This window comes from Python bivittatus, unplaced genomic scaffold, assembly GCF_059951505.1.
Source record: "Python bivittatus isolate LINGU-HERP-01145 unplaced genomic scaffold, Pbiv_v1 ctg000180_np1212, whole genome shotgun sequence".
Taxonomy (NCBI): domain Eukaryota; kingdom Metazoa; phylum Chordata; class Lepidosauria; order Squamata; family Pythonidae; genus Python; species Python bivittatus.
Genome location: NW_028277047.1, coordinates 3,165,350 through 3,181,488, shown reverse-complemented (window position 1 = coordinate 3,181,488; position 16,139 = coordinate 3,165,350). Strand labels below are relative to the sequence as shown.

The 16,139-nt window shown below is 49.9% G+C and overlaps 2 protein-coding genes across 3 annotated transcripts; both read left to right on the top strand.

The window, feature by feature from the left end:
* The first annotated feature begins 145 nt into the window (after positions 1 to 145).
* Positions 146 to 4,539, top strand: LOC112541501 (complexin-3-like). Of its 2 annotated transcripts, XM_025171188.2 has the most exons (4): positions 146 to 2,289; positions 2,416 to 2,600; positions 3,252 to 3,339; positions 3,974 to 4,539. In XM_025171188.2, exons 2-4 carry the CDS (start codon positions 2,464 to 2,466, stop codon positions 4,178 to 4,180), a joined length of 432 nt encoding a protein of 143 aa, XP_025026956.1. In that variant the 5' UTR covers positions 146 to 2,289; positions 2,416 to 2,463; the 3' UTR covers positions 4,181 to 4,539. The 2 variants fall into 2 exon arrangements, with proteins under 2 accessions (XP_025026956.1, XP_087993413.1); XM_088137287.1 differs by lacking the exon at positions 146 to 2,289 and having other exon boundaries at positions 2,299 to 2,600.
* A 2,122-nt stretch (positions 4,540 to 6,661) lies between these two features.
* Positions 6,662 to 15,289, top strand: SCAMP3 (secretory carrier membrane protein 3). The gene is made up of 9 exons (XM_088137283.1): positions 6,662 to 6,789; positions 9,696 to 9,773; positions 10,818 to 10,946; positions 11,619 to 11,739; positions 11,829 to 11,957; positions 12,732 to 12,891; positions 13,558 to 13,659; positions 13,838 to 13,955; positions 14,460 to 15,289. The coding sequence occupies exons 1-9, from the start codon at positions 6,733 to 6,735 to the stop codon at positions 14,604 to 14,606; spliced, it is 1,041 nt and encodes a 346-aa protein (XP_087993409.1). The 5' UTR covers positions 6,662 to 6,732; the 3' UTR covers positions 14,607 to 15,289.
* The last annotated feature ends 850 nt before the right edge of the window (positions 15,290 to 16,139 follow it).

Genomic DNA, 16,139 nt, shown 5'->3' with positions numbered 1-16,139 from the left:
GATCTCCTCCCCGCCGGCGTACATTCGGCCCCTGTGGTGGCTAGTACGGCTTCTCCGTTCTGGTGCTTTAGAACAACTGAAGAATACAGAAGAAATCTTGGTTCATCTCTCCCTCACCTGTTGCAGGTTTCCTTCCTTTTTGTTATCATGTAAAGCTTGTTGATATGTGAAATAGTTTGTAAATATATCTCTCTATTGAATATACACACATATATATATATATATATACATATATAAATTATATATAAAACACACGAGATATCTTGTGCCATTTACTTCCCCCTACCATTGCTCCCTCCTGTCCTCCCTTTCTGCTGTACAGATGTCCTGCCTCTCTTTCCTTAGCCCATCTTCTACCCTGTGCGGATTCCACGGCTCTTGGACAATTATTTTTGGATAACGGACCCCATCCCATTTCAAATGCCAGAATTTTATATGACTTTTGTACAGTCTTTGTGGGAAAAATAAAAAGATCATGTCAAAGAATGCCAAGTTTGCTCTGTGAACGTTACGCTTGCCCGTTTCTTCGCTCTCCTCCTTTCTTCCCTCACTGCAAATAATAATAATAATTATTATTATTATTATTTCTGGCAACATTGATAAGATGCTAGTCGTCCCATTGTGTTCTTTGTCCCGATGTGCTTCTCTTAGGAAGAGGAAAATTCATCGGTTTGCTTTTTCTTTAGTTTTTTTTTTTTAATATGCAATTCCTTTGATTGGGACAAGGGCAGCATTAATGGTGGGGGTTGTCTTTTCCTCTTCTAAGAAAATATTGTAAATCCCCTGTTGGAAATTCGTAAAGAGCATGGCTCCTGGGCAACTAGATTTTTCTCAGCTTTGCAAATTAGCGAGCTCAAGTGAGGTCAGCCCACATTCCTGTGTTCAGAGGTAGATTAGCACTTGATTAAAGCAGGGATCTGTCTTCTGTGGCTAAACTTGCAAAGGCTTGTGCGTGTTACGAGAACATAGATAGCTGGTCAAAATAACACTTTTTTTGAAGGGGAAACAGGTGTGTGATTCATAAACGCCTGGTCTATCCTTTGCCTGAAACTTTTAGCTCCTCTTCAGAACAGCCTTCCTCAACCTTGGCATCTTCCAAAACACGTCGTGCAGACGGAACGGTGACTTCCAAGATCTAGCCTACATTTGTAAGGTATCAGGCTGCGAAAGGCTGAATTTAGCTTCTGTTTTTTCAGAAAAGATGCCGATCAGCTGTTTCAGGCAAAACGTTTTCCTGTGTATACACACAGCTGATCTGCCAACATTTCCCTCTTAACTTGCCTGTCGTACTGTTTTCGTTGCAGTTCCAGAGAAGGGCATCTGAGCTGGAAACGATTTAAGGCTAAAATCCAGGAAAGGGGGGAGTGGGCGGGATGGGAGCTGAGATTCGCAGCTTCCTTCCCCCTTCCGTGCTTGATGTAAGAAGCTTAAACCCCAAGTCCTACCAGCTGTAGCTTGTCCTTCACCTTGTTTTATAAACCCTTTATCCCTCTCTAAACCCCCAGGGGGTCATTCAGCTCCAAAGGGCCATCGTTGAAAGATCGGTTTAGACAGGAAAGCCCAAGGCACACATTCCAGTTTTGCCTGAGTGACGTTTCAGAACAAGCAACCGATTTGTGGCCTGCGTCCGTAATGAAAGGACATCTGTCATACGGGCAGCACTGGTCCCTTGGTGGTGAATACGTTGGTTGAGACACATTTTGAGTTAATTCAACAGCTGCTGGCGCTGGAACTGTCATCGTTATTCTAGTAAATTAAACGTTTCTAGGATTAAACGGCAGGACTTGAAATGTTTGGTGGTATTTAGGATGGGAAACTGATGGTAAATCTGGTGGCAGGCTAGTTTCTCCCCAGCTGGGCCAAATGACATTAGGGGGTCCCTATAGGTTTACCCTGTAATAAATCTTCTAGTCCTTAAGGTGCCACAAGCTGGTGTGGGGTCTGCTTTTAAGCCATTGCTCTCTCGGGCAAAAATCCATTAAGGACTAGTAACGTGCTATTTTCCAACTCCTCGAGATCCTCCAGAATGATTGGTGGCAAATAGCTGAAGCTGTTTGTCCTCTAGAGAAGGACACGTCCCTAGCGATCTTCACGACGGCTCTGCTCACTGTACCATCTGTGCTGAGGCTTGCCAGCTGTCACGCCAGTGGATCAAGGAAAACCTGTGCTCCCCCCTCTTCCCCACTTAAAGAACTTGAGCAGACGAGACTCTAATCGTTCTTTGGGCATGTTCAGAGAGAGAAGATCTGTCTACACCGAGGAGGGAAGCTGAACTATTGGGAGATTTCTGTACGTGAGTCCATGGTTTTCATGGAAAACGAGAATTCTGGGCTGGGTGGATTTACTGCTTTGTTCTGATTAAAGGGGGAAGGTTTTGAATGCGTCTTTACCGTGCTGATTTGGGTTGCCTTTCAGTTCTCGTGCTGGACGCCCTGTCCTCCTCTCTCGGCTCCCGTCCTGGCGATGAGATCGCGGTTTGGAATCTCAGTCCAGCAACTCTTGTGCGGCCTCTCTGAAGATGCCGCCAAGGACAAAGAGATGGGCGTCCGAAGGGGCCACAGCTGGGAACCCGCCAAGACGTGTGCCCGCCCCAGGCAGAAGTGAGCACAGTTGAGAAGATCCCTTTTGGGAGAGGTCCAAGGCAGCCGAGCAAACACGTGTTTGAAATTAAACATATAAATTGCTATATACCTTGTTGAGATGGATGGATAGATGGATGGATAGTTTAAACAAACCAATATGTGTTCAAAGGGAGCTGCCACTGACGTTCCCAAATAGAGCATTATACCAACCACAGATTTCTGATAGTTCCTGGGCATTCGATCATTTTTTAAAATTATTAATAAATCAACTGTTTTCCATCAATCCCCTGGGGAAAACAAAGATGAGGATAAACCTACCCGTTCACCCTCCCCTTGTTGCCTTCCCAGTCAATTTTGGGACTGTTCATACCAGAATACTTGATCTAGTCAGTTTCACAGTTCTGGGGTTGATTTCCTTTGCTCCTTATCAAGAGCGTGCCTTTTCCCCAAGCCTCGTCTTATACTAAAACTGTCAGCATCTTTTTCTTGTACTTTACGGGGCGTGAAATCTGCAATTCCGTAGAAGCAGCCTGAAAGCAGCGGGGCTTTTTCAGGAAAAACAGTGTCTGGATATGCATTGCGACGTGCGTTTTGTGTTCTGTGAGGGAGGCCATCAAGATGTTGTTTCCTTCCGCCCCTTCCTGAATCTCTCTTCTCCTCCCCTGCCAGGGAAGAACGGGATACAGCTTTCGCTCAGCAGAAGGCCCAGCGCGCCTCCCTGAGGACCCATCTGCGGGAGAAATACCATCTCCCAAAGGTGAGAGTTCGCCTTCTCCTGAAAGGACCCCACTCTGTCTGTTGGGGGATTCTGGTGAGATTCTTTTAAGCAGTTTCTCCCTTTCTGAGGCCAGAAAACTTACTTAAAGATATCATATCCCTTTTGGGAATTTGACACCCTGACCCATTTGACTCCTACTGGAACTCTTGCCCAAACACAACTCAGTGGGCTTGCAAGGAAGCATTGCAGTGTTGAGTTGCTCGGCGTGCCAGCCAGCTCAGGGTGTCCTTTTCTGGGTAACTCCATTCCACTCCCCGCCTTTCCCAGTTTTTCATCGTCCTCCTTGAACGGCTGACGTTCTCCTAGGTACTTAGCAAGTTCAATTGTCCTGGGGTTGTTTGTGTACCCTTCCTTCTTTAAAATGTTTTCTTTTTCATTTGCTTGAATGTTGGAAGCAGAGCGATTTTGTAGTAGAAAGATGGAACACAGATTCCCCCAGATTTATTTTTGTTTGATTGGCGGAACTTTCCATCAGAGGGACGGTGGGCTAGAACGCCCTTCCCCAGCCTGATGCCTCCCAGATGTTCTGAAGTAAAATGCAAAGATTTTCTTGTTCTCATCTCATGGGTTGCCATTTCTGTCCCCCTGATCTCCCGTTTCCTTCCTCTTTCAGAACCTGGCTGATGAAAAGCAGTTGGAAGCCGCTGGGGGTAAGGCCCAGCTCCCCCGAGATCTTCTGACCATCGTGCAACCCAGCGTTGCCTTGCAAATCCCTTCTAACTTCCCCAGCTTCGGTGGGATAGATTTTGACTCCCTGCAAACAACCCTCCAAAGCCCAGTGCAGTCTTTCCGGCCCCCAGGGCAGTGTCTGATCATGTGAACGCCACATTTTAGAGGATGCAGGAAAAATCTTTTAGTAGGGTGATCCTCCAGCAGGGCTCATCTATAAGGCTGCTTCAGTGAACGTCCTCTCATAGTTTTGGAGGTATTGCATCTTAGTGGGAAGGGAGCTTTCGGTAAAGACCGAGGAGAAGACAGGTGGATCAAATCATCAATAGGGTGGCCTTATCCTATAACCATTCTACATCACTATATCTCTCCTTTTTGACCATTCCCTGAGGATCACGCGCACGTCTCACAGCTCCGCTCAGTAGCTTTTCCAAGCCTCACCCTGAAACACTGATTGAAATGCAATTTGTGTACGAGATTATTTATGAGATTAAAATCCCACCTTTCCTTCAGGAGCTAAAGATAGTGTATGTGGTGTTTCCTCCTTCTCCTCCTGTTTCTCCCCAAAACCACCATGACCTGGTGAGGTGAGCTGCGCTGAGAAAGAGGTCCCTGGTCATCCAGGAAGCTTCTGTGGCTGAATGGGAACTCAACCGGGGTCTCCCGGCTGCACTTCAGCAACTCCACCACGCCTTGGTGGACCCTCTTTAAGCAGGAGGTGATCTTCAAAAATGATCACAACTACAAAAATGATCACCACGGGCTCATCGCCATGTTTCAGCCTCCGGTGACCTAGCACCTGGAAGCAAAGGATGAGGAAAGGCGTAATCTTTTGAAAAATGTATTTATTATTTACAATGTATAGGCCATGCATTAGCAACGGCTCAGGCCCGGCACCTTACTATTTACCCAGCGGTGTAAAACATCTCCAAACTAAGCTGCCTTGGGTAAAAATGAAACGCTTAGCCCCTTTCTAATGTGTGACACGTTATAGGAGGGCGGGTGGGGTGAAATGCAGGCCCTGCTGTGGGAAAAATTGAATTTGCGGCTAAAATGGGATGTGCCCAGAGTGGAACTTGCCAGAGGCCTCCAGTTGAAGACCTGGACCGAATGTTTGGTGGATCTCAGCGTGGCTCAAAGCTATGCCAAGGTGTACAAAGCTGCAGAAAGATGTGTTCCTGAAGGTCGCTGTTCAACATCTGTGCCAGCTGTGATGTGAAGGCGGTCCTTAAAGGACCCTTGTGCCCGTAATCCAGCCTTAACACGCCTGAGTCCCCAATTTTAAGACTCCTCCAGGGGAGATACAATTGACTTGATCAGCCAAAGCAGATAAAAGATTCCCCACTTAATAATAACGGGTGGAGAACCCCAGCTGGCACATCTGTCCTTAAGGGGGCATGTGGCCCCGTCTGGAGCAGATGTTTGACCCGAGCCCTGAAGTCCAGCCCATCGTCCCGATCCATCACAATACATCATCTTCCACAACCAATCCAACTTTGGAGTGCATCTGGACGCCGTATCTACCTTACAGGCCATCATACCTCAAGGCCATCTCAGATTAGCGATCCTAGCTTGGGGCTTGGGGTGTATTGACCAAAATGTGCCAGGCTTGCTGGTATTGTCCTTAAAATGAGCAGGGAATGCTAAATACAGCAGGGGTGTGATTATAAATGGTGGACTAGTTTAGACCAGTTTTTCAAACTTGGCTGCTTTAAGATGTGTGGACTTCAACTCCCAGAATTCCCCAGCCAGCAGGGCTGGCTGGGGAATTCTGGGAGTTGAAGTCCACACATCTTAAAGCAGCCAAGTTTGAAAAACTCTGGTCTGGATCTTTGTGATATGAGAAAGATTAAGGGAGGGGGTGCCCTCCATCACCTGCCTTTTCTGTAAACCATGGTTTATTGTGTCTCCACCAAAATGCCTATTTAGCCCACCCTCAAAGCTGCCTGTCACAGCAACTGTCTGCTCAAAAATCAATCCTTTGCTCTCATGGCGGACACCTCACTGTGGGCATAAAACAAGCCTGACTAAGCCATGGATTAATTCACTAACCATGTTAAGCCTTGGATAGATGGATGGATTCAATGCATAGAGCCGCCCGTCTCACGTAGGTGACTCTGGGCTGCACACAATCAAACAATCAGATAAAACAACCCTAAAACAGCGGTATAATTCAACAATTCAGATGTTTAAAACCATTTAAAAAGAGTTTAAACGTGGATATAAATAGGACCTCGGCAGAACCGGTCTTTTTTATTATTTATAGTTTATTTTTTATAATTAATTAATTATTATTTAATTTATTATTTAATTATTTATATTGTTATTTAATCATTTAATCAATAATAATTAATATAATTTATTATTTATAGGTAGGCTTTTTCATTGCTGGCCCTCGTTAAATTGGGTACCTGGAGTTCCTCCCTCCACCTCTTTCCTTCCCCCAATTGATGGGGGAAAAACTACAAATCTCTTCCTGCTCCCGGGGCGGACTACGCTTCCCGTCGGCCCGCGCGCGCGGGACGCCCTCCGCGGCGTCACGCCGGCCGCCGCCCCGCCCGTCACGTGCGTGGGGATCCCCACCCAGCTCGCGGATGACGCGCACGGCCCGGGCAGCCAATGAGCGCCGAGCGTCTCCGCAGGCAGCGCAGGGAGCGGACGCAGGAGAAGCCGTCGCGGCGGGAGGGAGGGAGAACAGCAGGCATGGCCCAGAACGGCGGGGGAAACCCCTTCGAGGGAGACCCGGGGAATCCCTTCCAGGTGCGTGGCGTGGGGAGGGGGGCGCCCGGGGGGGCGCCCGGGGGTCCGCCAGCCCGGGATCAGCGGGGTCCTCCCCTCGCTTGCTCACCCCTCCCGGGTCCCAGGCGGTTTCTCTGCAGCTGGACCGTGGGGTGCGTCCCCGCGGTCCTGGGGTGCCCCCCTCGCAGCCTGCCCACCCCGCCCCTCCCTGGGCTGCGTTTCCCTTAGCCGCCTCCCCGCCCTCCGAGGTAAAGCTCACCTGCCGGGCCTGGGTCGGACTCCCCTCCTGTTTTCACCCCCACAACAACCCTGCGAGGTCGGCTGGCCTGGGAAAGGAGCGGGGCTGGCCCAATCCCCCCCCCCGAGAACTTCTTTGGGCTTAAATGCGGCCCCCCGGCCAACACTGCGCGCCACCGCCTGGCTGTGTTTTTTGAGAAGGGAAAGCAAAACTGTGCCCTGTAAAAACGGAAGCAAAAGTCTCTAGTCCTCAGTGGGACAACAGCATGAAGACAGGACACGCGTGAGGTCTTTTTCGCCCATCCAAGGGCGTCCTGAGGGACATCAGGGCCCCAAAGAGTGAAAAAAAGACCCTCCCGTCCTTCAGACCGCCTCGCTAGCAGAACAAGACTTGATCTGCGTCTGGCGTTACCATTTTTACTTTTTTCAGCGGCCCCTTGCGTGAACCGGATTCCCCACCAAAGGAAAGGATATGAACTTCCTAAAGAGAGCAGGAACTTCATGTTCTTTCCTTTCTCCCTGTCGGGTGGGTGGTTGGGCTGGCGTTTTGCTCTTCTCCGCTTTAACCCTAGTTTGGCAAGTAAGCCACAATGGAACCCAACCCACACAAGCCACCTTCGGGGTGAGGAGCCAAGCTTGGTTGGGAGGCTAACTCGGTTTCTGCCTTGCTGGGTTTGGGCTCGGTTGAGTTTTGGAGGAACAAGCAGAGATAGCAGATGTTTTTCTGTTCCTCTTCGTTACTAAAAAAAATGGAATTAACGAGATTTTGCCTGTGACTGAGCAAATAAAAGGGGTTTTGTGTGTATCACACAATCGTGCCTTTAACTGCACTGGCCTGGTATCTTTGCTAAACTCTGTTTGGCCCAGTCACATTTGGGGTTTTGCTCCCTCTCTGGATGATACAAATTGGCTTTTTAAATGGTGGGAGGGCAGGGAAGCCACACTTTGGCCTTTGAAAAAGGGAGCTCTTCAAATAATGTTGCTTCTGTATCTATTCCTGCTTTAATTTGGCCTCCTTTTTAACACCCCGGTTTCTGCAAGATGTGCGTCACAGAACGAATGCCTTTCATTTCCTGTTCAGCTGCCAAAATGAAAAACTTTCGCTCTGACTGTATCTTGCTCGTTGATTATCAGAGAGAAGAGGTAGGGAGCTGTTTTTCCTGAGAGATTTTGGCTGCCTTTCCAGCTTTTCCCCAGACAGATTTTTGCCCCTATTTTCACCCTGTTCCGGTGAGGTGGTTTTCGTGGCCAAAAATACGATTTGCAGGAGCGGAAAGTATTTCCAGAGCGTGCTTGCGGCTTCCTCCTTTGCAAGCCAGCTGAGATTTGGGGCTAGCTCGTTCTTTTGGCGGGGGGGGAGGTTGAAATAAAAATCCCCCAGCTTATTACACAATAAGTAGACAATGAATAACCTGGCTGGCCTTGTTCGTTCATTAGGTTTATTTCGTGGTTTTTTGCATGGCACCCAATTGGTGGAAAGTAAATAAAGGGTTTAACTCGTATTTGGAGACCTCGTTCTTAAAACGGGTGTGTGAGCTGAGCGTGACTCAAGATGGAGCCTCCAGCTTTAGAAGCAGGAGGCCTCACATCTGGCTCAGGGCCTTCCTCGGATGCTAAGCCAGATGGACCGACCGAGAGGAGATCCTGGGTTGAAATGTGTCGGTGTTGGCTAGTCACTTTGTGAGAAACATTGGTGAAAGACTGTTGGAGGAGAGCCCTGTCAGTTTCCAATAGCCCAAGATCAGGAGGAATCTGGTAGCCCCTTTTCCGATCAGCAGATTTGATGAAAAGGCACCAGCTTTTGGGACCTGCCATTCAATTCGTCAGCCGCATAGAGTCACCGGAGTCTATGCCTCTGCCGAAGGGAGCTGTGGCTCCCGAAAGCTGGTGTAGGTATATATCATTTTTATCGAAGAATTTTTTTTACAAAGTGAAAAGCCACAGGAAGAGAAAAAAGGGAAACGAGAGAAAGTTATACAAAGAAAAATAGAAACGAAAGATGGAAAAAGAAAAATGGAAAAGAAAGAGAAAAGAGAAAGCGAACAACGGTATAGATCAAGAAAAGAAATAGTTCAAGAGGCAATTTCTGATCTTCTTTGCAGCAGTTACAAACCTAGTTAATACTGTTTCCACCCCCCCAGATTACATCATCATGGTTCTCTTCTTCCCAGAAACAGCCCTTTTAAATCAGTAAATCCCAAAATCGCCTGTTCACTTTTATCTGCTTTCAGCAAAAACCCCCTAAAGAGTTTCCAGGCTTTTATAAATTTTAATTATTGTTTCTTCCCTAATCAAACACGTCAGCTGAGCCATTTCTGCAAGTTCGGCCGTAGCGCCTTCATGATCCACTCTCCCATTGTGGATATTTCTGAATTTTTCCATCTTGGTGCATCGAATAGCCTCATGGCAGTTCCTCTGTAGAAAACCAATCGTCCGGGAACGAAAACTGGTGCCTTTTCATCAAAGCTGCTGGTCGGAAAAGGGGCTATCAGATTCCTCCTGGTTTTCGGGGAAAAGGTCTCTTTTGGGGGAGCGTAGCGTTGGAAAGGTGGATTTTGGAACTTCGGTTCCACTTTCGCTTCAAAATGCACGGAGAGAAGCTCGGTTTGGCTTCTAGGAAGGGATGGTACGAATCAGAGGGTTTAGATTTCCTTCATTTACAATCTCGTTCTCTTTTTTCTTCTTCTGAGGACCCGGGCATAGTTGAGCACAGGCCGAAAACAGACTATGCTACTCTGGATGTATATAATCCTTTTGACAACTCGGGGGTGAGTAAACTGCTTGACCGCCTCTGGAATTGGGGAATGTGTCGGTGGGTTTCCATGTTAGGTGTGTTCTGGGTTGGCTTCGCTGAGGGCTTTGGAGGAGACATTCCTGAAGCGGATCCCCCTCCGAGCTTTCAGAATCTGCCTTGATGAGATCTAGAAACATGAGCCGGCTTTTCTTGCAGGAGAAGCGGTAGTTCCCCCCCGCCACCACCAAAAAGATGGATTTCGGTCTTCTCTGTGGGCAAGGACGCGTCAGCCCGCAACGGCTAAGGAACGGCTGCAAATCGAATAGGCCCTGATTTGAATTTCAGTTCTGCTCAGAAAGCACTAGGCGGCCCTAATTGGCTGTTTCAGCCTCAGTGTTCCCCACCTGTAAAATGGGCACAACAGCGACTCTCCAGCCTGCCATGGCGATTGTGAAAGATTACCCTGCTAGGGGATCAGTGCCAAATGCTTTGAAAGCTCGGAAACTGCAGTCTTGTTATGTCACCCTTTTTAAGAGGAAGCACTGGGAATTTGAAACTCTGGATCTCTGTGCACTTTACTTCTGAGCAATACAAGTAGTCCTCACTTAACCGCCATTTGTTTAGTGACTATTCGAAGTTACAACAGTGCTGAACATAGGGACTTACAACCGGTCCTCGCGCTTCCAACTGTCACAGCACCCCCATGGTCACATCATTGCAATCTGGGCACTTGGCAACCAACTCGCACTTAAGATGGTTGCAGCATCCCGGAGTCATGTGACTGCCATTTTTGACCCTCCCAGACAGCTTCCGGCAAGCAAAATCAGTGGGGAGCCACTTGATTTGCTTAACAACTGCAGTGATTCGCTTAATGACTGCTACAAAAAGTCGTAAAATTGGGCACGGCTCTCTTAACAAATGCCCCGCTTAACAGCTGATTTTCTGGTCCCTATTGTGGTTGTTAAGTGAGGACTACCTGTAGTTGTTTCTTGTTCCTTGCAGGGAGTTATTAGTGCATTTGTATTTATCCATGTTGTTCTGCGGGGTCCTGAATTTTCTCTTTTTTCTCTTGGGACAGCTTCCCCCGCCGTACAAGCCCTCGACCTCTGTTCCCACCGTCCCATCCGTGCCTGCAGCTTCTGTCTCAGAGGTCCCCAAGAAGCCAATATCCGCAGAGCCCAGGAATTACGGCTCGTACGGGACCCAGGTAAGGCGAGATAGCGTGTTCAGGAGAGGTGAGAACGGCCCGGAAGCATTTCTTCATCCCAAACACCAGCGCTGAAAAATCAGTTTGCATGTTCAACGATCACCTGGGGTTTCCAAAACCGCATTTTGATTAGGGCCGTGAAAAGCGGATGGTGCGAAGTGTGGAAATATTCGTTCACCCTCTGGAAAGTGTGTACTGTAAAAATGGATGTTGGTTTGGGGAGAATGTATTTATTTATTTACTGCCTTCTTTCAAGCTGATCTTGAGGGACAGTAGCTGGATCCTGCGTTGAAAAAACAGAGCTGAAAAAACGGAGTTAAAAAACAAAGTGTAGGTTTGACAGATGCTGTGAAAGATCTTGATGGCTTATGTGAATCCAGGAAATGGGTGCATTTAGTCACCCAGTTGGCTCAACCAGATAGTGTGGCTGGTTGTGTACTTTGCCTAAGAATGCATCCCTGCCTTGTTGGGGTGCCACGGCGTCCTCAAACATCCCTGCCGTGCTGATTAAATTTCTCTCTGGGCCTACCAACAAATTGTCATTTTCCCGTTCGGATCCTTTGCAGTTAGTTTGGCACTGCCAAGCTGCCTTGAAGTGCACTGTGTGGCTAGACCCTGCGCGGCCAGTAGGTGGCACTGCGGCTCCCTAGTTCCTTCTCCCTTTCTGATTAGGAGGCCTCCACTGCAGCTACTGCTGAACTCTTGAAACGCCAGGAAGAGCTGAATCGGAAAGCCGAGGAGCTGGACCGAAGGGAGCGAGAGTTGCAGAACGCCGTTCTTGGCGGTGGGGCAGGTACAGCTTCCTTTCCCACCTCCCCGAGGTCTCTCCAGAAATGCTCCCCGCTAAAACGCCGGCCACAACCTTCTCCCTTCTGTTTACAGCCAGGCAGAACAACTGGCCGCCGCTGCCCTCCATATGCCCCGTGAAGCCCTGTTTTTATCAGGATGTTTCTGTAGAGATTCCCGTGGAGTTTCAAAGGACAGTCAACATCATGTACTACCTCTGGATGGGTAAGCAGTGCCCAGTTTTTGCCGGTCAACACCAACCTCTCTCACCTTGATTCTGCTAGGTATAAGTCGAAGTACAGGTAGTTCTCGCTGAATGACCACAATAGGGACCAGAAAATTGGTTGCTAAGTGGGGCAGTCATTAAGCGAGTTACCACATGACTGGACCCAATTTTACGACCATTTTTACAGTGGTCGTTAAGCGAATCACCATGGTCGTTAAGCGAATCCAGCTTCCCCAGTGGATGGTTTTCGCCAGAGTTCGCTTAATGACCACATGATTCGCTTAATGACCATGGTGATTTGCTCAATGACTTGTAAAAAATCGCAAATCGCAATCACGTGACTATAGGGAGTGGTGTGACAGTTTGCGACGGTCGTAAGTGCGAGTACAGGTTGTAAAGTGCTTTTCCCAAGGACATTGTAACTTTGAACCATCGTTAAACAAATGGTCGTTAAGCGAGGACTATCTGTAGAGAGGGTCTTTCAAGTTTCCATTATAGTACCCTAAGTGTTTGAACATGCAGTCTAAGACCCCAAGTGTTTCCTGGCCTTGTCTCCCTCGAAGGGCTGGCATCAAACTTAAAAACCTGCCTTGGGGAAATTGGGGTGCTTGGGGAGAAAAAAAACCTTAATGTGTCCAATCTGTGAGTTTCCCTAATTAGAAATAGACTAAGAACAACTGGGCATATGGAGTTTTGTATGTGGCCTGGCTTGGCCCCCGTTTTCTCATAGCTGCTGACCATGCTCTCTCTCGCGCACTCTCTTTCCTTGACAGCCAGCACTGTGACTTTATTCTTCAATTTCCTGGCCTGTCTGGCCTGGTTCTGCGTAGACAACTCAGGCGGTTCAGGTTTCGGTCTCTCCATCCTCTGGGCCCTGATTTTCACACCCTGCTCCTTCCTTTGCTGGTTTCGGCCCATGTACAAAGCCTTCCGGTACGACATCTGAAGGGACATGTTACCGTCGCAGCGTTCTCACTCGGTGGGCCTGGGGCAGAAATCACAGTCAGGGTTAGAGGAAGAAGAAGAATCCGGAGGTGGTGACATTTGGCAATTTGGATTGGGAGGAAAGCGAGGACATTCCTTGGGTGGGATTTCGGCAGATCTCCTCCAGATGGGTGATGTGATAGTGACCCCCTCCCTAATGGTATGTGAGAAAGACCTGGGAAGACGGGGCGAAGAGATGCTGCCAAGGGAAGGGTCAGATAAGAGACGGCTTAGCCCTCAGCTGCATAACGGGTAGCGAAAGAGGCTCGGAAGGGACCCTCCCTAGTTTCTCAGGCTGTAAAGGAGACAACGGGAGATTTGTACTTTCAGACTTGCAAGATTCCGTCAATGCAGCTTTACCATAAAGTCAAATTCGCTCATCCGGTTGCGATTCCTGTCTGGTTTGCAGACACTAGGCTTCAGAGCTGCGGTCACACCTCCCCACTAGCGTGGGTTGCTCCCCGTGGTCCTAACGCATTCTCTTCCCATGCTCCACCCTGCTTAGAAGTGTGGCTGGTGGCGGGACAGCCCATCATACTTCGGAAGGAGCGAGACGGGCAGGGTTTGCCTAGCAAGCGGTGTTTATCTCTCCCCGTGCCTTTCTTCCCCCTGCAGGAGCGACAGCTCTTTCAACTTCTTCATCTTCTTCTTCATCTTCTTCGCCCAGGACGTGATGTATGTCGTGCAGGCCATCGGGATCCCAGGTTCGGGCTTCAGGTAGGGGTGGGCCCTAAGCTGAATCAGGCCACGTTGGTTGGTTCCTGGACTCGCAGTGCCTTTTCTTCCTCTGTGATCCTGCGTTTCGGGAGCAGATCAAACCACTGGACGCCCCTGCCTTTATCCTTGCTGCCTGTTGGTCCTTGGCGTTTCCTGTTCTCGTTTTTCTGTCTTGCAGTGGTTGGGTGCTCAGCTTCGGAGCCCTGAGGGACCACCCTGGCGTGGGCATTTTCATGATTCTAGTAGCCACGTCGTTCACAGCAGTGGCCGCACTGGGCATCTTCATGCTGAAACGGGTGAGTGGAGGAAAAAGTAGTCTCTTTCTCCAGTTTTTCCTCCTTGCAGCTCCCAGTGGGACGATGGAGCCGATTCCAAATTCCGTCAGAAGCTGCATCGGGGCCTGCTTCCTTGTGGGTGTGGCTTCAGGGCGGAGCTAACATCCCAAGGAGGGGCGTGGTCCGCGGGGTAGGGGGATTCTGGGTTGGAAGGGGCGTCTGGAAAAACGATTCCAAGCGGGTGGCCTTTGGGTATCTAAGTTAGGGCTTTGGGTCGATCCCTGACAGGTGAGTTCTGCAAAATGGAGGCCCATCTGAATTCTGCAGCATTTGGCACAAAATTTGGGTCCGTTCATGGGACTGCGATTTGCGACCACTTTTACGAGCGAATCACCCTGGTCATTAAGCGACAGAAGATCGAATGGGGATGCTTTGGGGGCGAGTCCTCCATTCCTCTCACCCTGCCAACCCCAAAATCAAACGTTTCCCCCCTCCCCAGCTGACGTGCCCTCTCTTCTCCCGCAGATCCACTCCCTCTACCGCAGCACGGGGGCCAGCTTCCAAAAAGCTCAGGCCGAATTTGCCGCCGGCGTTTTCTCCAACCAGGCCGTCCGCACAGCGGCCGCCAACGCCGCCGCCGGGGCGGCCACCAACACGTTCCAGGGCCCCTAAAGAAGCTGTGGCGCGTGGGTTGCAAAAATTGGTCCTCCGGCTTCTTCTCACTGGGGCACCTTCCGCTGAACCCCACCCCTGGGTGCCCCACGCTGCCCTCCCCACCTTGAACTCCTTCCTTTGCTGGTTTGAGAAGCTTCTGCTGCGCGACCTCATCAGGGACTCGGTGCTCGCGACGGACCCCCCCGGCCGTGGGGACTCTGGCCCGCCTGGGGCTGAAGATCCCGACCTTGGAAAGCTGCTTGAATCTTTTCTCCCTCCATCGGGGAGCTACGGAGGACGGAAACCCTGTTTTCCTCTCCCTGTGACTTCTCCAATTCACGCAGCCCGGAAGGAGCAGGGGCCTTTCCTTCCCTGTCTCATCCTTGCCCCCCCCCAGGATATTTGGCCTATGTGTCTCTGCCTTTGTGTCCTTCGCCCCCCCCCCCCCGTTGGCGCTGATCTTCCCTGCGTTAATTTAGGCTGGATGGCTCCTTGGCCCCCTGCTGCAGCAAAGCCCCCGTCTCCTGCCAATTTCCTGAGCCCAGCGCGCCCCATTCGTTTCTCCCATTAAGAGGTTCACCCCCCCTCCTTTCTTTTACTTCGATCGCTTCTGCCAGTGCTGGCCACTGGGAAATCAGTTCAGTTTCTGCCGTTTTATTAGCAACAGGAATGGTTTTATTTGGCCCGAAAGCCCGCTGTGGCCATCTCTGGCCCCTTCTGTTTTCTGGCTGCGGGGGGTGAACCTCCAAGCCTTGGTCCTTCCCCCACCCCTCTCTTTTCCACGCAGCCCAGGCGGAGCGAAAGGGCACTTTGGCGGGCGGCTTTGCTCCTCTGATCACCCTCGAGCCTGGGAAATGGGGCTGCTCGAGGTGGGGGGGAGGAGGGAGGGCCGAGTGATGCACCCCACTTTAATTTTGCACCGTATTGCAGCCCTGGGTGGATTTAAGTGCTGATTGGTTTTTCCCAAATTCCACCTTCTGCCCCGTGTCTTTTTTGCCCTCCCTGTGGCTGGCTCCACGTTTCTCCCTCGCCATCGCCCTTCCTTTCTTCTCCGCCTCATTTTATTTCCCTCACCCCCAAACCCATCTGACTGCCCCCCTGTTTCCCCCCCCCTTGTTGGTATCTGAAGTTTCAGACCCTCTACTGTTTTCCCAACATTTCCCCCTCTTCTGTAATATCCTCCTCCCTCTCCCTGCCCAGGATCCGTGGGGTGGCCCCGTTGTTCTCCGTGCGTCTATCAGTGTGCGTTGATCCCCCCCCCAGATATTATTATTGTCATTATGATTTTGCTGTGCCAAATGCAAAACGGACGGTGGAACTTTATTTAAGGAATAAACTACATTTTATCTCAGAAGTGGCTTTGTGGGGTAGGGAGGGTTTCTCGTGGTGGGGAAACTTTGCAGCCCCTTCCCCAAATGGCGAGGGGTCGTCGGGATCAGCCCTTCGTGAGAGGGAGCTGCTTGGAGGGCAGTGCCTTTTGAAAAGCCCCCCCCCCCCGATTTGATTTAAGGAAGCCTTAAAAGGTTTTTTTTCCCTAGTATTTAATGCCCA